Here is a 26,909-nt window from a genome sequence, read left to right on the forward strand (position 1 = left end):
AATTGGCCACTGTACTTGTGAATGGGCTGTGTAATGGAGGGAGACTCTTTCAGGTCAGTCTTAAGGCATCTGCAACTGTGGATATTCAACAGGCTAGACCATTAGTCCATCAAGCCTCTCTCCTCTGACTGGCAGTGGCTCTCCAAAGTCACAAGCAGGGGTCTTCCCTATCACTACCTGAGATTATTTTAAATGCTGAGGATTGAACCAAGGACCATCAGCGTTCAAAGCTTTGGCTCTGCTGCTGAGCTATTCATCGAGAAAGCTTCAATATCTTTGTGCTTGATTATATTACTTCCTCAAATGAAGAGCATATCACACAATACTCCACCAAATGTAGAGGTACCTACCTATTTGTTTCCAGGCCAAATTTAAACTGCTGGTGTTGATCTTGAAAGCCCTAAAGAGCTTAAGACAAGGTGTCAAGGGTTCCTTGGAGGCCTCTCTCAGTCTAATCCAGTAGCCAAGTCCAGACACAGACAAAGGGATTCCTTTCAAAGCTTTATTCATCTTTTACAACTTAACAACTCTACCGTTTGCAACTAGATCTGAGCAGCACAGTACCTATGCCCTAAGTTGGAACAGTTGGTCCCTGTTGGAAAGGGAATTACTGGCAGACCCCTGAACTTAAGGACTAGGGAGAGTCCCTCCCCTTTTCCCTTGGATCCTCTGGGCGCAGCCGTTGTTTGCGCACCAACCAGGCACTACACCTCCTTTCTGCGCCCTCCATTTGGCGCCGCTCTCTGTGTCGGCGTCGCACGTCCACCAAGTCTACTTCCAGCGCTCGGTCACTCCCTGGACTGCTATCTAATCTAGGAATGCTGGTGGGAGGAATCTCCGTCAGCTGTGGGCCCTGGGAAAGAGGAGCGCGCTCCTCTCCCAGGAGCGACTGCTCTTCCTCAGAATCAGAACTAATCTGGGATTCTATGGGCTCAGTGTCCACCCTGACACAAGGCTATCTGAAGGACTGTCTGCACCCATACTGTCCCGTTCTATGGTTCCTTGAGGCTCACAGGGGAAGCTGGTAGGATCTCCTGGCGGAAGGCAGGAAGAAAGTAGGACCTTGGATAGTTCCAAGTGGGTCCTGCTGGCTGGAACTCTCTCCTACTAGAACAATAGGAGGATGTTGTCTCAGCAGGGAGCAAGAGCCAACTGAAGCCTTATGTAGGCTGATGAGACTTGTAGTGTGGTCAGCTCCACCCCTCCTGGAGGAGCTGACTGGACTGTTTAAGGGTGCTCATTTGATTTTGAAGGCCAAGACTTCTACAAGGCTGGGGAAATGGTTGTTCTGCCATGTCATCATCCTCTGAGCCAAAGGACAATGACAAAGGAGTAGGCATTATTCTATCCCTGAGAAAGTAAGAATTGTCCTCATCAGAATCTTTGTCTCCACACTGGAAGGTCAGAGGGTTGGGGGTTATGACACACATGAACTTTACGAAGAGCTTCTGAGGCCTTGCCTGCAGGCTCACTATCAGCATCCATCAGAAACTCTCCCAAAAGAAGGACATACGGCCCCATCTCTGTTAGTTTTGAAATGGACCTTTAAAACTTGCTTGTTTCAAACTGTGTCCTAAAGTGCTGAGGGCCTGGCTTTTAACTGCGTGTGTGTGTGTTTTTTTGGGGGGGTGTAATTAGATTGTTTTCTTTGCATTTTTGATCATTAAGTTATGGTTTTAGTTATTATTTTTAAGCTGCCGTGGCATAAAAATAATTTAAAACAAATGAATAATTGCTCAAGTACTGCAAAGATGTATTTGAAATCTATGTGAATGTTTTAGCAACAGATGTCTTTGTCATAAAATTCTCATGTTCTAGAAGAAATAGAGAGAGACGTCAGCTACTCCTTCCTTGTATACCTAGAAAATGGAAACAGGTGATGTTACAATGGTTATTGCTTTTCTATTATAAAATCTATCAGAAAAATCTCTAAAATTAAAAGGTATGATTTTTCAAACTTTATTTTTACAGTCCTCTATGATCTGGAAATCACCAACAATGGCCCCATCACCACAGAAGCACAGGCTGTGATTCATGCCACCTTGCGTATAAAGAACAAAAGTGTTTCATCCATTACTGATCAGAAGTACCATTTTCATTGGATTTATGCCCCTCTAACGTTGGTAGAGAAATCTGAGCATGGAGTGAACTCCACCATTATAGTGACTAGTCCGTTCCCAGGAATCTTTCCTGTTTCTGTCCAGGTGACACACACAGGCTGCTGGTTCTGTCAGACCCTCGCAAGCAACCTAACAACACTACAGGTATCAGGTAAAATATATATTTTTTTTACATATGCAAGGGATAGAAGAAGGTCCTACGAAGTGCTTCCAAACATGCCATACGGGGCTGGGTGTCAGTTGGAGGGGGCTGCCAGCAGTGTGACGCATGTGGGGCCCTCCATCCATACCCGTGACTAGGGATGTCAGATCAATCCGCAACAGAACCAGATGAGTTTGGATTTTTATGAATCCAACCTGTGGATTCCACAGCGGACTGGCTTTCCCTCTGTCGGGCAGATTCTGCAGACGTGCGGACTGATCTTCGAACTTTCTTGAATTTTGCGCAAATTTCATTGTAGAAAAATATACAAAATGAGAAAAAAAGCTGGCCAAAAATGTGCATTTCCCCCATAGACTAAGGCGTGAAAATGTGCATTTCAGGGATTTTGTGCATTTTTTGCTTGTCCAGCGTTTAGGGATGGCTGAGAATTCCGCCATGGATTTCAGTGCGGCCGAATGCACTGGCATTTGGCCCCTCGAAATCCGTGGCGGAACGGCCTGCCCCCCCACCCCCCCACGAATCCCCCCCCGGGACGAGACTTACCTGGGGCGGATGTTCCGGACGGCGGCGGCTCCATCGGCAGCTTCGGCGGCGGCTGGTCTTCCGACCGGCTGCCGCTGCCATTTGCAGTCTGGTCTTTTTTTCTTTTTTTTTACCCAGACGTGATAGGCTACGTAAAGACTTACGTAGCCTATCACTTTGGGGTAAAAAAAAAAAAAAAACAGCCTACGCAAACGGTGGTGGCTACAGCGGCCGCCATCTGCGTTCCTTATTTTTCGCCATTTTAGTATACGTAAATATTTACGTAGACTATTACGGCGGCTGCCATTTGTGTACGCTGTTTTTGTGTGTGTGTTTTTACCTAGAAGTGATAGGCTACGTAAGTCTTTACATAGCCTATCACGGTTAAATACAGGGACGCAAGCAGCGGTGGCTACGGCAGCCGCCATTTGCGTCCCTGCTGCCCAGCAGCCGGATGTCCGGCTGCGGGCGGAGCCGACCGGCAGCTCCGCGGAATCCCTGCAAAGCAGAGCCCGCCGGGCAGGACTCCGGGGGGCGGGATGGAGCGCCTCCCCCCACCCATCAAGAATTCCGGGGGGAGGGACGGAGCGACTCCCCCACCACTGCGAAGCAGATCCGCGAAACAGTAAGTGACTTTCGTACATCCCTACCAACGTTGCACATTTGTGCAAATGTGAATTTGCACAAATTCAAGAACAAAAAAATCTGATTCCGTTGATGTGCAGATGATGGAACAAAAGATGCCTGACAATCTGTGGAATACAGATGGAATGGATTTTACACAATCCATACATCCGTATCTATGATCCCCACCTGCCTCCCAAACCATGGATTTACCTGATGGGTAGGTCTGAGAAGCCACTTTTAACTCCTATCATGCCCTGGAACTATGTTACATCAGCCTCGACGCTTGCTCCTTGGGAGGAAAGCTATGGCCAACCTAGACAGCATAGTAAGAAGCAGAGACATCACCTTGCCAACAAAGGTCCGTCTAATCAAAGCTATGGTTTTCCCAGTAGTAATGTATGGTTATGAGAGCTGGACTATAAGGAAGGCTGAGCGCCGAAGAATTGATGCTTTCGAACTGTGGTGCTGGAGAAGACTCTTACGAGTCCCCTGGACTGCAAGGAGGTCAAATCAGTCCATCCTAAAGGAAATCAACCCTGAGTGCTCATTGGAAGGACAGATAATGAAGCTGAAGCTCCAATATTTTGGCCACCTAATGCGAAGAGAAAACTCCCTGGAAAAGACCCTGATGCTGGGAAAGACTGAAGGCAAAAGGAGAAGGGGACGGCAGAGGATGAGATGGCTAGATAGCATCACGGATGCAATGAATATGGACTTGAGCACGCTCCGGGAGACAGCGCAGGACAGGAAGGCCTGGCGTGCTATGGTCCATGGGGTCACGAAGAGTCGGACACGACTGAACGACTGAACAACAACAACAAATTCTCACTGGGACAGAATGGCTAACTGTTAAATTACCTTTTTGTTAATGCATGGCTGGTTGGGGAACTCTGGGAGTTGCAGGACTTTTTCTGTCTAAACATGCATAGGACTGCATCCTAAATGAGAGATTTCCTTTTTTAGACAGGGAGGTCTGGGAGGGCATTGGATGAAACATAGCTCATAAATATATTCTTTGTCTCTTTCATCTACAGAGTTTATAGTTGGGAATCTGTCTGTCACCCAAATAGAGAACCTCAGTGTAGCTGGCAAAATAGGCTCTCACCCTACATCAAGCACTCTGAGCCGGGCATCATTCTATCTTCATGATCCAAGTCATTATTTTAAGTCAGCATCATTCATTTACAACTGGGAATTTGGAGATGGGTATGTCCTGATGATTTTCTCCTCCTCCCCTCCCGCCCCCCACGACCTATACACTTTATTTCTTTTAATTTTAGCAAAGAACATTTCAAAAAATTACAGCCCAGATCCAGATTTAGTCCTACTTAGAGTAGATCCGTTGAAATGAATGGGATTCAAGTTAATTATGACTGATGCACAAAGTGTCTACAGCAGGGGTGGGCAACACATAGCCCTAGGGCCTTATGCAGCCCCTGCTGCTGCCCCCAGCACCCAGGGGGTGGAGGGAGGTTTACAGCCAAAAAAGGCATCTGTGAACCTACAGAGCACCCAAACATGACTAAATTTGACTGTTTTAGGGCTCCGTAGCTGCTACAGAGTCCTAAAAGGGTCAAATTTAGCTTGCAAACAATGCAACAGATGCCATTTTTTCATTTAAAAATAGATAAATTCATTTTTTGGATCACCTAGCAGACTGTGGCCAATGGGGGGGGAATCCAGGGGGTGAAAATGGCCCCCAGACCTCCAGAAAATGCCCACCTCAGGTCTACAGGGCTGTAGCCTAAGATGTTTTTTCCACAACCCTCTTCATATTTCTGGAGATGTGACTCCGCAATGGCAATTTTAATGTATATATTAGGAGTGAGCAACTTCTGTGGTCAGCCCAGAACCTCATTGGGTTTGGGGGACATCCCTGCTACAGCCCCATTGCTAAATTTGCCACTAAAATTCAGCAATGAGGCAGCAAAAGAACAATGACTTCCTTTCAAAACAAGTCTTGTTTGGATGTAAAATTACACTCCCAGGAAGCTTACAGGATAATGATTCTACTTTCCAACAAGGCAAATGGTAGGGCCGGCCCTGCAAGCTACTTCTGACTAAAGAAGAGACTGACTGCAAATGTTTTCCCCATCGTATGCAGAACTGAGCTAACTACAGAAGAATCCTCCATCTACCACAATTATTCCGTTGCTGGGACTTGCATGGTACACCTCGACGTGATAGCGGAATGGAGACAAGATGGGACCAGTGCAGAGCATCCAAGGAAGATCGCCCAGAAAACAGGGCATTTTGCTGCTACGTTGGAGCTGTTGGGTAAAGTCAGATAGACTGGAAAGTTCAAGGCAAGATCAAGTGCTATAGTCAAGCTCCTTCAGAAACCATTTGGGTCACAAGGAACACAAGTTCAGGGGATCTTATCTCCCCCCACCCTTGCCCTAATCTCACCCTCCTCACCTAGCCCAGCTCAGCCTCCTTTTCTATACCTTCTGGTTGGGACAATACCTGTCTCCCACTGCTGTTCTCCAGCAACTGGCATGATGTTTCTGAGCCTGGAAGTTGCACATAGTCATCACCATTAGCTGCCATTGATAGATGTACCCTTCCATGAAGACATACCCACATGTATCTCAGGGCTGGCCTCAAGAGTAGGCATGGTGGGGCATCTGTCAAGGGTCCACTTCCAAGCAGGGGCCCTCTGACAAGAGCCCCCTAGACCTACTTCTCCTCTTCAGCATTGCAACCTGCATGTTCACCTGCCTCTCGCTCTGGCCCAGACAACGGTGGTGGTGAAAGGGAGGAGCAGAAGATGCCGTGGCCTCCTTGCTCCCTGGCTCTCTGCCAGTCCAGCAAGCAAGTGGTGACAATGATGGGAAAGAGGAGGAGGAGCGAGAGCAGCTGGGGACAATGGCGGTGAAGAGGTCGATTCACTGAGGGAGGGGGCCCACTGAGGGATTCTTGCCCAAGGGCCCTAAAAACCCTGGAGCCAGCACAGGTATATCTCCAGATGTTTTGGGCTTCCACTCCCAGAAGTCCCTGCTAGCATGGCCAGTGGTCAGGAATGCTTGGCGTTGAAGTCCAACATGCCTGGAGATCAACTTTCTGCCCACCCTATTCTAGAATATCAATGAAATGTTTCCACCACCACGGCCAAATGCTTGCCTTTCTAGCCACATGTTTATGGGTCTTAATCTTTCTATTTCAGCTGCTGTAAGAAGTATTAACATTACAGGCTCCAAAGAGGCACGTGTGATGGAAAACGTAAACTTATCTCTGCATATCCAAGGCAGGTAAGTAACCTGTTTTAAAAAAACAACAACAAAACACCCCCCAAACATTGTCCTCTATTTCCCCAATTCCCCTCCTGATCTACTATTTGCATTCCCCCAAGGCATTTCCTGGGATAGCCCCAGCAGCAGAATAATGGGGGAAGAGCCATAGCTGAGTGATAGAGTCAACTCAGGGCCACACCCAATTGTAGGTGGAGCCAGAGCCAAAAGTAGGTGGAGCCACCCTTCTCTCTGTCTCTCTGGAGGTTGCATATAGTCATCATGACTAGCCACCATTGATAGTATCCTTCCATGACTTTGTCTAGAACATGGGTGGCTATAAAGTATATATCAAGGGTAGGCATGGTGGGGCCCAGCTTAGCCTCCGTTTCTACACCTTCTGGTTGGGGCGATACCTGTCTCCCACTGTTGTTCCCCAGCAACTGGCGTGATGTTTCTGAGCCTGGAAGTTGCACATAGTCATCACGATTAACTGCCATTGATAGATGCAATGGGCTGGATGTACCTGATCTCATCTGATCTCAGAAGCTAAGCGGGGTCACCCCTGGTTAGTACTTGGATGGGAGACTGCCTGGGAACCAGGCTTCCTGCATTGAGCAGTGGGTTGGAGTCGATGGTCTTGTAGGCCCCTTCTAACCCTATGATTCTATGAACTCTATGATTCTATGTACCCTTCCATGAAGACATACCCACACGTATCTCAGGGCTGGTCTCAAGGGTAGGCATGATGGGGCATCTGTCAAAGGCCCACATCCAAGCAGGGGCCCTCTGTCATCCTCTGTCTCTCCCTCTGTCTCTCTCTCTCTTTCTTTCCCTCTCAGAGTTAGGGAAGGATTTTTTTTGGGGGGGGGATGTGGGGAGAATGCCTCACTGACCATTACCTCCACTTCCTGCCAGGAAGTTGAGTGGGTGGCTTCTCACACTTCATCACTGCAGACAGAGCTGCACCAGGCTGAAGCAACCCCATGAACTACCTCAATTTGCTCGTTTCCCTCTTCCCTCCTTATAGGTTTTTACATGGCATCTTTAGATTGCAAACCTGGCAGCAGGGCCATTGTCATTTTTTTGTACAGTACCTAAACAGTTTTAGAATGTTGAAGGAGTATCTTATCATCATCATCATCGAACAGCTTACAAGTTAAATCCTGGGATGGATAGGTCAGACGTAAACAGAATCAAGCGCATTGCCTTCAGGGAGTAGACTCTGTCCTGGGGGCAACCTGATGCTAACGTCCAATGGGGAGATAATTGGCATTTGCTGTCAGAACCAAGGTCCAAAGAGTGTGTGTCCATCTGTGAACTCAGCAGAGCAAAGGTCTGTTGATCCTTCTTCAAAACTCGTCAGCACAGCAAAAAGTCACATCTCCAGGCAAAACTTGCCACATCGCGTCTAAAAATAATCGGCGAGATAATGACCCTGGAGCAGCGGCTGGTTTTGCTTTCCACTCTCAGGCAGTGTTTACACATGGCCAGCTGGGTTGTCACCCTCCTGCTTTCAGTGTGGGAGGCAAGAAGGATGGGAACAGGACGTGTGCATCTCTAAGAGTGAAGGATGTTGCTTGGGGCGGCCACTTCATAATCACCGCAAAAGAGGACAGTGATTTGCATAACATTTTCATATGCTGATTTATATGCATAGATGCAACTTTAGGAATGAAGGGTATAATTGAAATGGAAATGTGGTCCATCGTATCACAGCGTGGAAGACAGTTGGACCGGTGTGCCTTGCTCAGACTGCTGTCCAGGGGCTAAGAGTGGATGGGCAGTAGTTCTGATGGTCCATTCTCTTTCAGCTGGAATTGGACAGGGCAGCCATTCAGAAGACAGTCATCTGTAAAAGAGGACACCCAGCCATCCTCTTTTAGTCATGCTTCAGCTGCACAGTGCTGCCCTGATAGCAATGGCTCAGGTCCTGCTTGTAGGTCCCCGGTCGACAGCTGATTGGCCACTGTGTGAATGCTGGACTAGATGAATCCTTGGCCTGATCCAGCAGGGCTCTCCTTATGTTCTTATATGGGATTTGGACAGCTAAGGTTTCACTGGTTCCCAGTTCACTGAGTTAGAGAAATTCATGGAGGATACAGCTATCAATGGCTACTAGTCCTGATGGCTATATGCTACCTCCAGTATCAGAGGCCATATGCCTATGTACCCCAGTTGCTGGGGAACATGGGCGGCAGAGTGCTGGACTAGATGGACCCTTGGTCTGATCCAGCCTGACTCTTCTTTTGTTCTTCTGTTCTTATGGCTTTCCTCACAAGGCTTCCTGCACACTTGACACCCTGTGCTTGTCCTACAATTAGGGATGTCAGAGAAAGCCGCAATGGAAACAAATGAGTTCAGATTTCTATGAATTCAACCTACAGATTCTGCAGTAGAGCAGCTTCTCCCAAGTCATATGGAGCCTGCAGTACAGACTTGCAAACCGGTTGTTTTACTTTCTGGATCTTTATGCAAATTTAGTCGTAGAAAAATACATAAAATGGGGAAAAAAAACAAAGCCACCAGCCGCAAAAGCGCATTCCCCCCCCCCCAGGCTAAAGCATGAAAATGCAAGGGGGGATTTGTGCAAATGCAAATTTGCACAAATTCATGAAAGTGGGGAAAAGTCCAGTTCCATCAATTAGGGGCATCTGCCAATCTGCAAAATGCAGACAGAACGAATCTTATAAGATCCATACATCCTTACCTACAATTCTCCTGTGAGCCATATCAATGAGGAAAGGAATGGCATGGTTTGAAGAAACCATTTTAGTGTGGGGGCAGCAGAACTGGCTGCAATTCACAGGTGCATTTTCCCTGATCATTGGCCATGCTGGCTGGGGCTTAAGGGAGTAGTAATCCAAAACATCTGGAGGGCACCAGGTTGGGGAAGGCTTTTGCACAAACCCTAATAAGTGAAAAAGCGCACGCATCTGCTTTGCATCGCATTCAAAGGCAATGTGTCCTCCACATGTAGCACAGCAAAACAGACACGTGGGCAGGTATTGCATGCATTGTATCTGCTTCCCATCTATCCCTAAAAGGAAAGAGAGTTCCCCATCATAGAACACACAGCACCTATTGTGAAGATTTCGTAATTCCATCATGCATTGGTCACCTGAACCACTTAAAAAGCAGGGCTGGAGAATGGGTGGCCCTGCCAAGGTTGATGGACTCCAACTGCCATCATGCCTGACCACTGGGCCATGCTAGCTGGGGATTATGGGAGTTAGCATCCATCAACATCGGGATGGCCACAGGTTCCCCACGCCTGACCGAAAGCAGGGTGGTCCAGAGTTAAACCTGGTAGATCTCTGGGTAAGTTGTAGTGGATCATCAAGGATTCCCAACACGGAATGATTTAACCATCAGAGAATCAAAAAGCCCTTTTCCCATCCTAAATTAGGCCACTAAAATCAAGAAGGGCCGCGGTGGTTTAGTGGTTAAGACGCTGAACTGCAGAGCGGAAGGTCGGCAGGACAGCAGTTTGAGTGCCGCGTGACAGAGTGAGCTCCCGTCTTCAGTCCCAGCTCCTGCCAACCTAGCAGTTCGAAAGCAAGAAATTGCAAGTAGATAAATAGGTACCGCTTCGGCGGGAAAGGTAACAGCATTCCGTGCCCCTCGGTGTTCAGTCCTGCCGGCCACATGACCACGGAAGCGTCTTCAGACAGCGCTGGCCCTTTGGCTTAGAAATGGAGATGAGCACCACACCCTAGAGTCGGATATGACCGGTTGGGGACACCTTCACCTTTTACCTTTTTAAAATCAAGAAGGCTCAGGGGAGAAACAGGAGTGGATTTGCATGGAAAGGGGTTGGTCTGGGTGTGAGCATCAGTTCTGGTACTGAAAACATCCTCCTGGTCCAGGCTTCCCCCAACCTCATGCCCTCCAGAGCATGATGGACTGCACCATCCTCATGCCCTCCAGATCTGTTGGACTACACCTCCCATCATTCTGTTCCACAGTCCTATGCCCACATTCCTGAGCCACTGTTTTCCATCCAGCTCCGGCTGGTGGACTTCAGGGATCTAGTGAAAAACAACATAGATCCTGCAAGCCGAACATCCGCCCACCCCTAGCCTCAAGTGTAGTGGATTTCTACCTCTTTTTGCTCGCTGCTTTCCAGCCCGCCTCTCAGCTTGTGCTGGTTAATCAAGACGGAATGTATCCCACTCCAAGGGGACCGCTGCCACCTAGTGGTGACCAATGCTACATCCTACAACCTGAACCACACCTTCATTGTCCCTGGGCAGTACTGCCTCAGCGTGCGGGTGGAGAACGGGGTGAACGTGCTGCAGTCATACCAGGAGATTCAAGTAAGGCCATCAGGTAAGAGGCAGGAGAAGGGGGATTCTTCCTCTCTCTGGAACTCGGTGCCTGTTGATGTGAGTCAGGCACGACGTTGTTTAGTTTTTGGAACCTGCTGCAGACATTTTTATTTAAACGAACCTTCCCTGGCTGACCAGCCACCGTTTTATTGGCACAACCTGGTTTTAAAGGTATTTCTTATTTAAAGAGAGCCAGTGTGGTGTAGTAGTGAGAGTGTTGGACTCGAGAGATCCAGGTTCTAGTCCCCATTTGGCCATGAAGCTCACTGGGTAACTTTGGGCCAGTCACTGAATCTCAGCCTGACCTACTTCGCAGGGTTGTTGTGAGGATAAAAAGGGAGGAGGACCTTGTAAGCCACCTTGGGTTCCTTGCAAGAGACAAAAAAAGAAGGTGGGATATAAGTGCTATTGTTGTTATTATTTCCCTTTTATTGTTCACCGCTCTAATATTTTACTAGAAGTAGAGCAGTATATGAATTGCGTAAATAAATACATACAAATCTGCTACTCCCCTCAGAATTCTGTGTTCCCTCTGAGCCTAGCTGCAATCCTCCCAGTAGGTGGAAGGGAATTCATTTTCCCAGCAAGATATTGTTCCCTGTTGCAAGGTAAATTATTTCAGAGGTCGCTTGGTCTCGAGTGGGCAGTTAAGACCTGTTCACTTCACAGAGGACCTGCTCCTGGTGGAGATGAAATCTGCCAGAACTGGTTTGTTGGTCTGCATCAACACGGTTGCCTGTATTTTCGTGCTCTCTTTGGGGGGGGGGGGGTCGGGTGTGGCTACGGGGAGTGTCATGGTGAACAGCTGCACTTCAGAATTTACCACTACACAGCTGGAACTTACCCATCCCTGAACCCGTTGCCTAAACTGCACACACAGAAAAGCCGCCGTCCCTGTCTCAGTGTTCCCTGTGTGCTCTTCTCCAGGCATTCCTCCAGCTTTCTTGGCTCTGCCGTGCATCACTCTTTTAGCAGCTGTGCTGGGATTGGGTGTCTATGTCACATTCCGAGGCAACTTGCAACAAAAGGATCTTGTGGAGGTAGGGCCTTAAACGTCTCCCGCGCTCAGGCTGAAAAACCCAAACGAAAGCAGTGGAGGCTGGGGGCTCGTCTTTCGGTCGGGCTGTACATCCATTCTGGGTGACTGCCAGAACCAGCCAGAACGCTAAACGGGCTATCCAAGGTGCAGAACACCATCTGTTCTGGGCGCCACACTTTCAGAACGATGCAGACAAGCTGGAGAGGGTTCAGAGGAGGGCATTGAAGATGAACAGGGGACTGGAAACAAAGCTGTACGAGGAGAGACTGAAAGAACTGGGCGTGTTTAGCCTTGAGAAGAGAAGACTGAGGGGAGATAGGATAGCGCTCTTCAAGTACTTGAAAGGTTGTCCCAGAGAGGAAGGCCAGCATCTCTTCTCGATCATCCCAGAGTGCAGGACACGGAATCATGGGCTCAAGTGACAGAAAGCCAGATCCCGGCTGAACATCAAGAAAAACTTCCTGACTGCTAGAGCAGTATGACCATGGAACCAATGACCTAGGGAGGTGGTGGGCTCTCCCACACTGGAGGCATTCAAGACGAGGCTGGACAGCCATCTGTCAGGGATGCTCTGATGGATTCGTGCATTAAGCAGGGGGTTGGACGCGATGGCCTTGTAGGCCCCTTCCAACCCTACTATTCTATGATTCTATGATCTCCAAAATAGGTTCAGCATCTTGGATTGCTCCTTTAGAGTTCTGGCTGGCTCTGGCTGAAACCCAGAGTAGATTTACAGCCTCACCGAAATCGGAGCCACCAGCCTCCGCTAACCTAAAAGTGTTATCTTTTTTGTAATTCCTCTAGGAAGTATAGGAGTCCTAGAAAGCTGGGAAGTACGGGGTTGACATTTGTAAACAGTTGTCTGATAAATATTCAGAAATCTAGGAGGAAAGGCAGAGCATTCATGAATGAACCACATGGCATGGTCAGATGGTTTTTTTCCCCCTTTCCTTTTCTTTTTTTAAGGGATTTGACAGTTTTGTTTCAAATATACACATTAAGATCAGCAATCCATATATCTAAGCAAGCATCCAACCAGAACTGATGACTTCAGGATATATGTTCAAATATAGCAAGAACAGTAAGAACTTCAGACCACTGAACGATAAGTAGTGGGTGTTTTCCCATCCAGGCTTGAAATGAGTCTCTTTTCAACTGTAAAGGTTCTCAAACTGCACAGCACATCCACAAAGTCCACAGACATGATTTCCGGGCCTAAGGGCCTGATCCTGATGCAATCTGAGCCCTAGATTAATTTTCTAGGCATTCAGGAGATTAGGAAACCAGCCCACGTACTCTGGATCAGATTTGTACTTTTACAGTGTAAGTCCCATTGAGTTCAATGGGGGTTACTCCCAGGTAAGTGGATATGGGATGGCAGCCTTACTGAAACAAAAGGATTTTAATTTTATAACATTTCTATACTGCTCTTCAACTAATTTTTCTCCAGGGCAGTTTACAATAGGTTGTAGAAACACAATTAAGGGTGCAGTCCTCTGCATGTTTAGACAGAAAAAAGTCCTCCACCTCCCAGCATTCCCCAGCTAGCCATGCTGGCTAGGGAATGTTGGGAGTTGTAGGGCTTTTTTCTGTCTAAACATGCAGAGGATTGCACCCAAAGACATGAAATGGAAAAAAAGGCAGTGCTAAAAAAAAATTACAGCAGAAATGAAAATATTTGAGAGGCTGAAAGCCAAAGAAAATATAAAGGTCTTTGCCTGGAACCTAAAAGACATTAGTACAGGTATCAGGTGAGTTTCCATGGGGGGGGTTCTGCAAGTGGGGCTCCACAACCCCAAAGAACCTCTCCGAGTGTCAGGAATGAATCTGAGCTTGGACTCAGAATGGGAACACCCAGAACAGGGGGAGGTACCCTCCCTAGTGAGCCCAGATATGGCAAGAATTTCTTCCCAAGACCTTGACACACAGATGGCTCAGCCTGAATGGTCCCCCCTTTCTTCCACCATGAGAACCCAGGTTTCGGAGGAGGAGGAGAGGGAGGGGCATGACTGGAGGGACACTAGGGTCCGTCCCAGAGCGAAGCAGGAAAAGTTAGAGGCGGGGCTCAGATGGTCTACCAGGCTGGCCACTCATGGAAGCCAACGTAGGAGGGAGCCACCCTAAAGGAGGGGCATCCCTGCGAAGCTAGTCTGGCCAAGAAGTTCTTGCCCAGACTGCTGGCAACTTCTCTAACTTCCATTTCGGCCCCTCTATTGGTATTTGTAGAGGTGTAGATTAGCTGTTTCATTGCAGTTCTGGGAGTTCCCTAGAATCTGCATTTGTAAAGAAGCTACTTGTTAACTATGAAAGAAGTGTAGCTCAAAGCCTTGTTTCCTGGAGTGTGTTGATCACGGAGGGGTAGGGATGTACGAAAGTTCCGCCACGGATCTCGGGGAGGCCAAATGCCAGCGCATTCGGCCCCTCAAAATCGGTGGTGGAACGCCCCCCCCCCCCCGGGACGAGACTTCCCATGGGCGGATCTTCCTGGCTGCGGTGGCTGCGGTGGCTCTGGCGGCGGGGCGGCGGCGGCGGCAGCCGGTCTTCCGACCGGCTGCCAATGCCGCCATTTCCAGGTTAAAAAAAAAAAATGTGATAGGCTACGTAAATCTTTACGTAGCCTATCACGGCTGACTTAAAAAAAAAACACGTGTGTACGCAAATGGCGGCGGCCATGGCCGCCGCCATTTGCGTACGTGCGTGTTTTTGTTTTTTGTTTAAATCAGCTGTGATAGGCTACGTAAACATTTATGTAGCGTATCACGGCTGACTGCAGGGACGCAAACGGCAGCGGCTACGGCTGCCGCCATTTGCGTCCCTGCTAGCCAGCGGCCGGATGTCCGGCTACTGCCGGAGCCGGCCGGCAGCTCCACAGAATCGCTGCGGAGCACAGCCGGCCAGCCAGGATTCCGGGGGGGTGGAATGGAGCGCTTCCCCCCCCCCGGCCAGGATTCCGGGGGGAGGGACGGAACGCCTCCCCCCACCATCAACATAATCCGTGGAAAGGTAAGTCACTTTCGTACATCCCTACGGAGGGGGAGGACGAAGGAACGTGACACCCAGGTTTCCATCAACCTTACTTTAAACCAGTGGTCTTGAACCTCAGACCCATGGGCCGAGTCCTGCCTACCTGGGGGCCAAATCTTTCTCCAAGACCTGTTCCCTTTCCCCTGGCCACCAATCTTTAGATGGTTTCCCAGCTTTTGTGAAGTTTTTTCCCCATTAAAATGTTGAAATGCCTCACCTAAGGCTTAGTTACTGGCAGTAAATGCTTTAAGCTAAAATATGCTGGTATTTGGAGGTCTTTCTGGTATTCTTTGCCCTGCCACCTTTTGCCTTCATCCCCGCCCACCACTGGAATGTGCACCCTTAATTAAATAGCGTAGTTAAATAATTAAATAAAGGCCTAATCCATTCAATAACAAGCACCTCATGGAGGCTTGATTTGCCATCTGACCCGCTCGCTTTCTAGTTCTGGAACTGATCTCGTTCTCCTCTGTCGTCTCCGCTATAGGTTGCTGATTTTGACTTCTCCCCTGTGTCTGACAAAGCGCCTTCCGGTTCTGGGTGGAGCTGCAGTCAGCTGTGTTGCCAGACATGCTTCCTTTGGCCATCGCAGGAGCCTTGCATCCCCGCTGGGGAGCACCGCCAACTCTTACACCCTTTGCACAAGCCAGTTAAAATGTACACCGCATGAAGGAGGCAACTTCATTTGCTTCGCATCACTGCTGACTCTGCCTTGCCTCTCCCATCCCACCGTGCAGGAGTGCTGCATGGATAATTGATGGGATTGTTGTTTTTTGCTGGCTCACCCAAAGACAAATCCTTGGTCAGGCCCAGAGCTTTTAGATGATCACACCATCTACTCCAAAAAGAGGGAGCTTAAAGATGAATTTGTAGTGCAATCATATGCATGTTAATTCAAACATATGACTAAGTTCAATGAGGCTTACTCCTCAGTAAGTGTGTCTAGGATTGCAGACTAAAGACATTTAAAAAAATAAATCTGAGAATAAGACCTGGTTCACATGTAACGTATAGAGTATGGGTTGTTGTTGAATCGTGGCTTGTTGTTACGTGCAAACCCTACACTATGGTTTAACTATGGGTTATTAACCAGGAATAACCCAGGAAGAGAAACTATAATTTGTTGTCGGGTAGTGAACTCTGGGTTCTTCATGGTTAACAATCCATAGTTAAACCATAGTGCAGGGTTCGTACATAACAACCCACGATTCCACCACAATCCACGATTCAACCCATACTCTGGTTACGTTCAAGCCAGGCCCAATTGTATGTATTATGGAATAGGGGCCCTGCCAGATTGCATAAGCATCCAAACAGTCTCATAATTTAGCATACTTTTGCATGCAGGTGTTCAGCAGCCCTTTTGAGATGTCTCAGACTCTTACTTTTTTGTTGTTGTCTCAAGTGAAAATACTGATACCCACTCCTGCTACCCCTCAATACACGTGTGCCTTCAGATTGCCAATCAATTTGCTATGTATTATTTGTAAAGAGCATCAAGCTGCTGTTTAGAATGAAAAGATTTTTTCTTTTCTTTTTTAAAAAAAATCCTTCCCCCAAGCCTCCCAAATCCCTGTTCTTATCTTGGCTTTGTTCAAAAGTGATCTCTGTTTGATATAGTATTAATTAAATGCATGCAGCGGCTAAAAAGGGGGCATCAAATCTCAGGCCAGGAGCCAAATCTGGCCCACCTAGAGTTCCCCAGATGGCCACACCCCTTTCTCCTGGTCCCACCCCCTTTCCCCCAACCACCAATCTTTGGGTGGTTTCCCAGCTCTTGTGCAAGTATTTCCCCCCATTCTAAAAGGTCGGAATGCCTCCTCTAAGTCTTAGCTACTGGCAGTGAGAGCTTTAAGCTCAAATGTGCTGATGTTTTTGGCCCCACCTGTCACTTTCCTTCCTCCTCCCCTTTCACAGTCAACACACTCCAGGAAAGAAGGCTTCAGGCCAACACTACTTTATTAGTCAATGACCGGCTCCTTTACAAATGCAGATTCTAGGGAACTCTCAGACTGCAACGAAACAGCTAATCTACACATCTACGAATATCAATAGAGGAAACGAAGTGGACATTAGAGAAGTTGCCAGCAGCCTGGGCAAGACCTTCTCGGCCAGACTAGCTTGACAGGGATGCCCCTCCCTTAGGGTGGCTCCCTCCTACATAGGCTGCTAGACATCTCCACATGCTCAGATTCATTCCTAACACTGCCCCCGGTGTCTTTGGCCCCATCCACCACTGGAATGCAGCCCCTGAGAGTTTCTCCGAAATGGGATTTGGCCCTTGTGCTGAAGGAGCTTCAACACCCTTGATGTCAGGGTGGACACTGAGCCCATAGAATCCCAGAGTAGTTCTGATTTGGAGGAAGAGCAGTCGCTCCTGGGAGAGGAGCGCGCCCCTTTTTCTCAGGGCCCGCAGCTGACAGAGATTCCTCCCACCAACATTCCTAGATTAGAAAGCAGTCCAGGGAGTGACCCGGCACCGATAGCAGACTGGTTGGATGTGCAGCGCAGACGCAGAGAGCGGCGCCAAATGGAGAGCACGGAAAGGAGGCATAGCGCCCAGTTGGCGCTCAAAGAATGGTTGCGCCCAGAGGATCCAAGGGAAAAGGGGAGGGATTCTCCCTAGTCCTTATATTCAGGGGTCTGCCAGTAATTGCTTTTCAAACGGGGACCAACTGTTCTAACTTAGGGCATAGGGATGCTGCTGCTCAGATCTAGTTGCTACCTGTAGAGCTGTTAAGTTGTAAAAGAAGAATAAAGCTTTGAAAAGAGTCCCTTTGTCTGTGTCTGGACTTGGCTACTGGATTAGACTGAGAGCCCTTGACACTTGAACGAAAGTTTCACTGGTACAAATCAGTTTAAAATAAGAGGACTTGTGATACCATCTGACAATGCCACCCAAACAGGAAGTGGTTGGTTGTGCCTCAAAGAAGAGGTAAATTAAACCGCATACAGGGCGGGTTGGCCCTAGTTACCATGCCTCTCCTCATGCGTGCTGACAAATATCCATGTGGAGTAGCAACAATGAGAATGGGGAATGGCATGCTCCTTTGCAAGAACAGTACCAGCACTGAGGGAAAAGCGACCATCTGGAAATGTTCTTAGTTCTTCCTTGTAGAAGGCAACGAGGACTGTGTTGAGAATGTTATGTGGCTGTCAAGATCATAAGCTCTTGACATGTTGTTTATCCCAATGTGCCACATCAGTGGCGTGATTTCAAACAAGGCATTGAAGTGCATTCTGGGAGATGATAATTTCCAACTAGACAGACATCCGCCAGAGATTCCTCCCAACACTCATCATAAACAAAACCAGAATGGGCTTTGCAACCTCTGTTTTATCACATGCCGTCTCAATAGACTGAGTTCTGATGCCCTAAAAAAAAGTTGTGCATGCAACTTATTCCTCATAGAAAGGGGATACCACACTATCATACCTCTGGCATATAGCCCAGACTAGGGATGGGTGAGCCCCCCAAAGCCCGGTCTGGGGGGCCAGTCCACCATGGGGGAATCCAGGCTGCTTGTTTTATTTATTTATTATTTAATTTATTAATTGCCCATCTGGCTGGTCACCCAGCCACTCTGGGCGATGTACAACATACAATAAAACAATAAAATTCTACAATAAAAACATTTTCTAAAATACCCTAACCCACACCAAATGCCTGCCTGAACAGCCACATTTTTAATGCACGACGGAAGCTCATTAAAGAGGGGGCATGACGGAGTTCCCTAGGGAGGGAGTTCCACAGAGTGGGGACCACCACAGAAAAGGCCCTCTCCCTCGTCCCCACCAGTCTAGCTGTCCTGGCTGATGGGACAGAGAGAAGGCCATCCGAGGCTGATCTTGTTAAGCGGCCTGTCTGGTGCTGCTGGAGGCGCTCCTTAAGATAGGCTGGGCCAGAACCATATAGGGTTTTAAAGGTCAAAACCAACACCTTGAATTTGGCCCGGAAAACAACTGGTAACCAGTGCAGCTCCTTCAGCATTGGAGTGATGTGATCTCGCCGGCGGCTGCCTTTAATCAGGTGAGCTGCCGCATTCTGTACCAGCTGCAGCTTCCGAACCATCTTCAAGGGTAACCCCACGTAGAGCGCATTACAGTAGTCTAAACTAGAGGAGACCAGGGCATGTACTACCGATGGGAGCAGATGGTCGGGAAGGAAGGGGCGCAGCCGCCGTATCAGATGGAGTTGATACAGCACTGTCCGGCTCACAGCTGACACCTGAGCCTCCATGGACAGCTGGGAGTACAAAATGACCCCCAGGCTGCGGACCTGGTCTTTCAAGGGTAGCCGTACCCCATTCAACACCAGGTCAACATCCCCCAGCCTCCTCTTGTCTCCCACCAAAAGTACCTCGGTCTTGTCAGGGTTCAGCTTTAGCCTATTCCTCCCCATCCAGCCACTCACCGCCTCCAGACATTTGGACAGGGATTCTACGGCCAACCTTGGTGAAGATTTGAATGAGAGGTAGAGCATATTGATGACACCGCACCCCAAACCTCCTGATGATAGCCCCCAGAGGCTTCACATAGATGTTAAATAGCATCGGGGAGAGGATGGAACCCTGTGGCACCCCACAAGTGAGTGGCCACGGGTCCGAAACCTCCTCTCCCAGTGCTATTCTCTGGTACCTGCCGGAGAGGAAGGACCAGAACCACCGCAATACGGTGTCTCCAATGCCCAACCCCTCCAGGCGGTCCAGGAGGATACCGTGGTCAACGGTATCAAAAGCTGCTGAGAGGTCGAGGAGAACAAGGAAGGAGCATTCACCGCTATCCAGATCCCTCCTCATATCATCTACCAAGGCGACCAAGGCCATTTCTGTCCCATGCCCAAGCCTGAAGCCTGACTGAAATGGGTCTTCACCACCGCCCTGATCCCCTCACCCAGTCTCTCTCTGCAGCCCATAATGAGCCACGATGGGCAAGGATCAAGTAAGCAGATGGTCAGCCTTACAGATGAAAGCACCTTGTCCACTTCATCAGGAGGAAGAAGCTGGAACCGATCCCACAAAACCGGTTTGCCGCAGGCCGCCTCTTGCTCACTAACTGTATCCACAGCATGCAGAGTAACACACCTAATATGATCAATTTTATCTGCAAAGTGCCTTGCCAAGGCCTCACAGGAGGCCTTAGAATGCTCCAGTGGTTCCGGAGCCACAGGACCGACCAGGCTCCGGACCACTTGGAACAGCCTCCTGGGACAGCACTCTGCAGACGCGATGGAGGCAGCATCATATTCCTTTTTTGCTGCCTTCACCGCCACGTGATAGGCTGAAGATACAGCTCTAGCCCGTGTCTGATCGTCTTTGGAGCGAGACGTCCGCCACCGGCGCTCTAGCCGTCCCACCTCCTGTTTCAGAGCTCGTAACCGCGGATTGAACCATGGTGCAGTCCGAGCCCTGTTCAGGGGGAGAGGGCGTTTCGGAGCCACCTGATCTAATGCCCCAGTGATTGCGGCATTCCAGCCACCCACCAGGGTCTCGACCGAGTGGCCGTTGGCGTGCCCCAGAGAATCCCCAAGCGCGTTCAGGAATCCATTTGGATCCATATGACTCCTGGGGCGGACCATTTTAATGGGTCCTCCACCCCTGCGGAGGGGTTGTGGAACCGAGAAGTCCAACGTCACCAGATAGTGATCTGACCATGACAAGGGGGGGGTGGATATACCCCTGACTTCCAGATCACTCCCCGCTTCTCCAGAAACAAACACAAGGTCTAGTGCATGACCGGCTACATGGGTGGGCCCAGTTAGAATATGGTGCACCTCCCAGGAGGCCATGGTCTCCATGAAGTCCCGAGGTGCTCCTGTGAGGATAGCCTCCGAATGTACGTTGAAGTCCCCCAACACCAATAAGTTAGGGGACTGTACACGCACATCAGAGACCACCTCCAGCACCTCGGCCAGGGAGTCAGTCGTGCAGTGGGGTGGATGGTACACGAGCAGAATCCCCAGACTGCCCTTCGGGCCCAACCTCCAGTACATGCACTCAGCAACCTTGGTCTCCCAGAGAGGGGGCCTGGTGAAGACCAAGGACTCTCGGTAGATAACAGCCACTCCCCTTCCCCGATCCCCAGCCCTCGGCTGCTGTGCATACGAAAATCCAGCTGGACACATGGCTGCAAGGGCTGGAGCAGCAGCTTGGGCTCACCAGATTTCCCCAGAGCCCTGCGTGCGCCTTCCAGATTTTGCAGGGTGCCTTTCCGGTTTTAAAAAGTCAAGGTCTGTGAATGGCAGCTGCCATTCGTGGACCTTGGGAAAACTGTGGCCGTAACTTGCATATTTTGTGCCATTTGTGGCAACCAAGCACCTACATCTATGTAAATTGCAGCTGCAAAAGCACTTTTATTGCCACAAATGGCATAAAATATGCAATTTATGGCAGTGTTTTTTTAAGGTCTTGTCTTTTTAAAACCTGGAAGGCATCCCACATAGAGTCCGGTGGGTGCGGAGGTGAGGGGATCTGCTCTGCTGCGGTCCCCCCAGGCAGATTCTTGGGAATCTAGCCTTATTTGAGTCTGCAGCAGATTTCCCCAGCATCCCAGCCCAGACATGTTGGTCTAAGGCAGGGGTGGAGACCCTCAGGCCAAATCCAGCCCACCTGGGTTCCCAAAATGTCCACACGCCCTTCCTCTGACCCCCAGCCCCTTTCCCCAGCCCCTGATGGTTTGGTAGCTTCCTGGCTTTTGTGTAGTTTTTAGAATGAGGGAAAGGTTGAAATACCTCTCGTAAGGCTTAGTTTACTGGCAGTAAGAGCTTGAAGCTAAAATATGCTGGCATCTTTTGTATTCATGTCCTTTTGCCATTGACCTAACTAGGGATGTACAACCCCCCCCCCCACTGTTCTGTCCGGGGCAGAGGGTTTGTGGAGGAGCAATTCGGGCCTCTCAGGGCCCCATGGAATCCTCCACAGTGCAGCCACATATGTCAGAGTTGGTGGAGTGGCTCTCCGGCTCCCTATAAGATGCAATACACTAATATGCAGTATTCCTATAAGATGTGATACTGTAATACGCTAATAATAAGTTGTGATACACTAATACACTCCCTATAAGATGCGATACGCTAATATGCAGCTGCCATTAGCCTCCTGTGGGAAAAATACAGCCTTAAATCATAGAATCATAGAATAGCAGGGTTGGCAGGGGCCTACAAGACCATCGAGTCCAACCCCCTGCTCAGTGCAAGAATCCAAGTCAGGGCATCCCCGACAGATGGCTGTCCAGCCTCATCTTGAATGCCTCCAGTGTGGGAGAGACCACCACCTCCCTAGGGAATTGGTTCCATTGACGTATTGCTCTTACAGTCAGGAAGTTTTTCCTGATGTTCAGCCGGAATCTGGCTTCCTGTAACTGAGCCCATTATTCCATGTCCTGCATTCTGGGATGATGGAGAAGAGATCCTGGCCTTCCTGTCTGTGACAACCTTTCAAGTACTTGAAGAGCGCTATCATATCTCCCCTCAGTCTTCTCAAGGTTAAACATGCCCAGTTCTTTCAGTCTCTCCTCAGAGGGCTTTGTTTCCAGTCCCCTGATCATCTTTGTTGCCCTCCTCTGAACCATCTCCAGTTTGTCTGCATCCTTCTTAAGGTGCAGTGCCCAGAACTGGAGACAGTACTCCAGATGAGGCCTAACCAGTGCTGAGTAGAGGGGAACTAGTACTTCCCGGGATTTGGAAGCTATGCTTCTATTAATGCAGCCCAAAAGAGCACTGGCCTTTTTTGCAGCCACATCACATTGTTGGCTCATCTTTAGCTTGTGACCAACAACAATTCCAAGATCCTTCTCACTTGTAGTGTTGTTGAGCCACGTATCCCCTATCTTGTAACTGTGCATTTGGCTTCTTTTTCCTAGGTGCAGAACTTGGCATTTATCCCTATTAAATGTCATTCTGTTGTTTTCTGCCCAGCGCTCTAGTCTATCAAGATCACTTTGAATTTTGTCTCTGTCTTCTGTCTTCTGACATATTGTATGCCATTTGGGGCTGTAAAACACTGACTTTGACCTAAATTACAGCTGTTTACAGCTGTATTTAGATCAAAGTAAGGCCTTTCCAGCCACACTGTGCAATACACCATTTACAGCTGTTACGTTCCTGCAATAAGCTAATGGCAGCCGCCATTAGCGTATCGCGTCTTACAGACAGCCAGAGAGTGGCCCTGCAGGAAATCCTCCAGATCCAAAGATAAGTGCAGCTGCTCCACCGTTCCATTCTTTGGAATCCAGCCTCATTTGAGTCCGCAGCGGGATTCTCCAGCATCCCTCGGCCCAAGCCACCACTGGAATGGGGGACCCCGAGAGCTTCTCCAAAATGGAATTCAGGCCTTGGGGTGGAAGAGGTTCAGCACCCCCTGGTCTAAGGGTATGAGGCCTGCTTTGGGTGTGATAGGTTCTGGGTTCAGTTCCCAGACTAGCCCATGCAACGTAGGGAAGAAAAGCCACACCTTTAGGGGGAAAAGTAAAAGTTGGGGAGGGTCCACAGTTCAGTAGCAGAGAGAGGAAGCTTTGCATGCAGAAGTTCCCGAGTTCGATCCCCAGCGTCTCCAGGTAGGTCTAAGAAAGTCCTTTACTTGAGAACTGCTACCGATCACTACTGAGTTAAATGGCCCAGTGGTTTGACTCTCTATGAAGCAGCTTCCAATGTTCCTAGCTTAGCACTTGACTTCAACCGTGATTCACCTAATTGTGAAATGGTATCGAAATAGCAGATTTGTCAATTTGGTGAAGTCATACTATGTGGCGGTTACCCAGGCTCAGCAACAAGGGAAGGCATGGTTGGGCACTGGCCAGGGTCCCACACCCCAGCAGGGGCCCACTGACCAGAGCCCCCTGGACTTGGCCCTCCTCTTCGCTATTGCAACCTGCTTGTTCACCTGACTCTTGCTCAGTCCAGACAGTGGTGGTGATGAGATGGAGGAGCCGCAGATGACGCTGCCTAGGTTGCAACGATGAAAAGGAGGAGCAAGTCTAGGGGGCTCTTGTCAGTGGGCCCCTTCTGGGCTGTAGACCATAAGCAGGAGCCCATCCATACTACCCTTGATGCCTTCTCCGATAGTCACTCTTCAAGGTCTTGGGCAGAGGTCAGTCACACATCATGTACAACCTGATCTTTTTTTCTCTTTACTGGAAATGCTGTGGGGGGATTGAACCTGGAACTATCTCCATGCAAGACAACCCTTTGCTCTAACTGGCCCCTTCAACATTCTATGGCTCAACTGTCCTCAAAGCTTGACTTGGGTTGCAATCCTATACCCACTTTCAAGGGAGAGAGAGTCACTGAAATCAATGGGACGTACTTCTGAGTAGACACTGCACTGTCGGTTACAAGATTCTCACAGTCTGCCTGACTCCCACCTCCTTCAGACCCTCATTTGTTTCTCTCCCCTATAGTGGGAGCTGCCTATAGAAAAGAATGGAGAAATTCAGAATTTTAGCATAGTTGTGGTGTTGGGACGGGGGGGTACACACTACTGCCCAAATTAAGGTCACAATCCTATGCATGTTTAGACGGAGATGCAAACCTCGCTTTTTCAGGTGCGGGGATTCTTTTCATCATCACCATCATCTGCATTTGCATTCTGCTTTCAAATAAAATGATCAATGTGGTTGACATAATAATGAAACAATAAATACAATACAATAATCACTGAGCAATAAAACGATAGTTATAACTGGCCGAGACACTCCTTAGGGAAGGCTTACTGTAAGAGGTAGGTGTTAAGCAGGCTGCTGAAAGGCAAACCTGTAGATCAGAGGCAGACAACATGGTGACTGAAAACACCAATGAACCCCCAAAGACATTTCTTGGTGCCCACCTAGGTGCCCTACCCCTTCCACTTTTTAAAAACTTAACACATTTGCTTACCAGCAGCTTCGATTTCTGTGAATTAGGTTTATGTCGGCGCTGAAAATTTAGTTGGTGTTTAATATGTTGGAGCTCAGCCCCACCTTTGCTCTGTACTCAGTGTTTTGTACTCAAAGTTCCCATGGCAGCCATTTTGTGGTGGCATCCAGGACATTTTCTCAAATTGTCAAATGTGCCCATGGCCCCAAATGATTGTGTATCCCTGCTGCTGCTTGATGTTAACAGGGAGCGCGCTCAAAAGGGCAGTGCTGCAACTCTAAATGCCCTGTTATAATTACTCTTGAGGTGAACTGCAAGACTATGTAGCACCATGAGACATAAAATCATATAATGCCCCTCTTTGGGGTGAATGGGTTCCTGAGGTATGAAGGAGGGAAAGTTACCCAAAGAAAGGTGCAAAGTTACCTGAAGGAAAAGGCTGAAGAACTGAAAAAACAGATGAGTGTGTGTGCAAAGCTGAGTGTGGAATTACAAAGCTGACTGCAGAGCATGGACAATAAGATGTGGGTAAAGTCTGGTGAAAAACACTGGACAGAACATACCAGATAAGATAAGGCCACTTCAGGAATGTTGCTACAGATGGAATGAGGGTTGTACAAATTCCTGAGGGAAAGGTGATGTCCTTCAACATCACAAAGAAGAGTTTCCAAAAGAAACAAGATGAGCCCAAATAATGCATAACCAAAACATGTGGTCAAAGAGCATGTTTTTCCACACAGTGCAAAGGCCTGGGGAAAAGAGTATGTAAGATACACCACCATCAGTAGAACCCTGAGGAAGACGTGAATACAGGAATGTCCATCTCTGGGAAACCTGTTTTTTTTTTATTTGACAGAGTTCTCTGGCATGCCCCACTTGGTTTGCATGTGCAGGCTGAGCCACGGGCTTTTCCCCGAACTCCAGGAACTTTTTGCACATTTTTGGTGTGCCGAGATGAAATTTGCGTAATCTCCACAAATCGCAGTTGAAACTTGCGCAAGATACCCAAATTATGCAAACTTGCACAAAATGCAGCTGTAATTTGTGCAAATTAAAGAACACAGAAAATGCACAAACCGGCCCAACTCACTGCAGACTGAGTCGGGCTCTGCAGCAGAAAATGGACTGAAATCCAGTGGGCTGAACAAAGGAAAGCTCGTCAAGCTCCACCCCAGAATTGGATTCCTCTGACACCCCTACATGAACACCAGAGAAGCAGCTAGCATTCTGCCTGCTTCTGAGTATGTGGAAAGTGTGAATGAATTAAAATGACCTGCATTTTATCTAAATAAAGGTGTTCTATGAATTGCATTTATGTTTTTGAGCCTCTGTTTGTATGTCAGCCCGTGTTTCCAGTTTATTGGAAGTGCTGCTGCAGACTGGGCAGGCACAGAAAGGGTGAGGCGATCATTAATCTAACCTGGTAATATACAGTACATCTGTGTATCTTACATGTACACAGTACCTTAGTTTTGAGTGGCCCCATTTCATTTCAAAATTGATCAGCACTCAGCCACTCAAGTTAGCTATTAGAGGGAATGATTTCCTGAAACAGCCTTCTTCTGGACATCTATTTTTAAAGAAGTAAAGCAAGAGCACCATTTTGAATGTGGTACAAGAGGCCATTTCCTGCCTGCACATACAAAACTATTAATCTATCCATTTATTAATTTGAAATTGTAGACTCTTGACATTTTAACTGTTGAAAGGGAAGGCAAATGGATAATTGAGCAATGGAGGGTAAAGCAAAATGAGCAGAAGCTGGACCAAAAACCCACACGCACCCCATGCCCATCTCCAGAGAACTGATTTTGTTAACCTTACGGACCAATGACCTGGAAAAAGGGATGTTCAGTAAAAAGATTTAACTTGCTGATTTAGAACTGATGGCTTGTGGGGTACAGAGAGAGAGCAATCCAGCTGAAACGATAAATACCAAGTATGAAGAGATAAGTGCTTTATTATGCAACGCACGGAACAAAATTACGAGGAAATGAATCCGA

General features: G+C 48.4%; 1 protein-coding gene across 1 annotated transcript; it reads left to right on the forward strand.

The window, feature by feature from the left end:
* Nucleotides 1-1,977: 1,977 nt before the first annotated feature.
* TMEM130 (transmembrane protein 130) lies at nucleotides 1,978-17,830 on the forward strand. Its single transcript, XM_084818428.1, has 7 exons — nucleotides 1,978-2,271; nucleotides 4,467-4,638; nucleotides 5,537-5,709; nucleotides 6,599-6,683; nucleotides 10,792-10,994; nucleotides 11,921-12,033; nucleotides 15,544-17,830. Exons 3-7 carry the CDS (start codon nucleotides 5,598-5,600, stop codon nucleotides 15,724-15,726), a joined length of 696 nt encoding a protein of 231 aa, XP_084674554.1. The 5' UTR covers nucleotides 1,978-2,271; nucleotides 4,467-4,638; nucleotides 5,537-5,597; the 3' UTR covers nucleotides 15,727-17,830.
* Nucleotides 17,831-26,909: the final 9,079 nt, after the last annotated feature.

This window comes from Heloderma suspectum, chromosome 12 (assembly GCF_057233095.1).
Source record: "Heloderma suspectum isolate Gila_16-S chromosome 12, 16-S_ref, whole genome shotgun sequence".
NCBI classification, from domain to species: Eukaryota; Metazoa; Chordata; class Lepidosauria; order Squamata; family Helodermatidae; genus Heloderma; species Heloderma suspectum.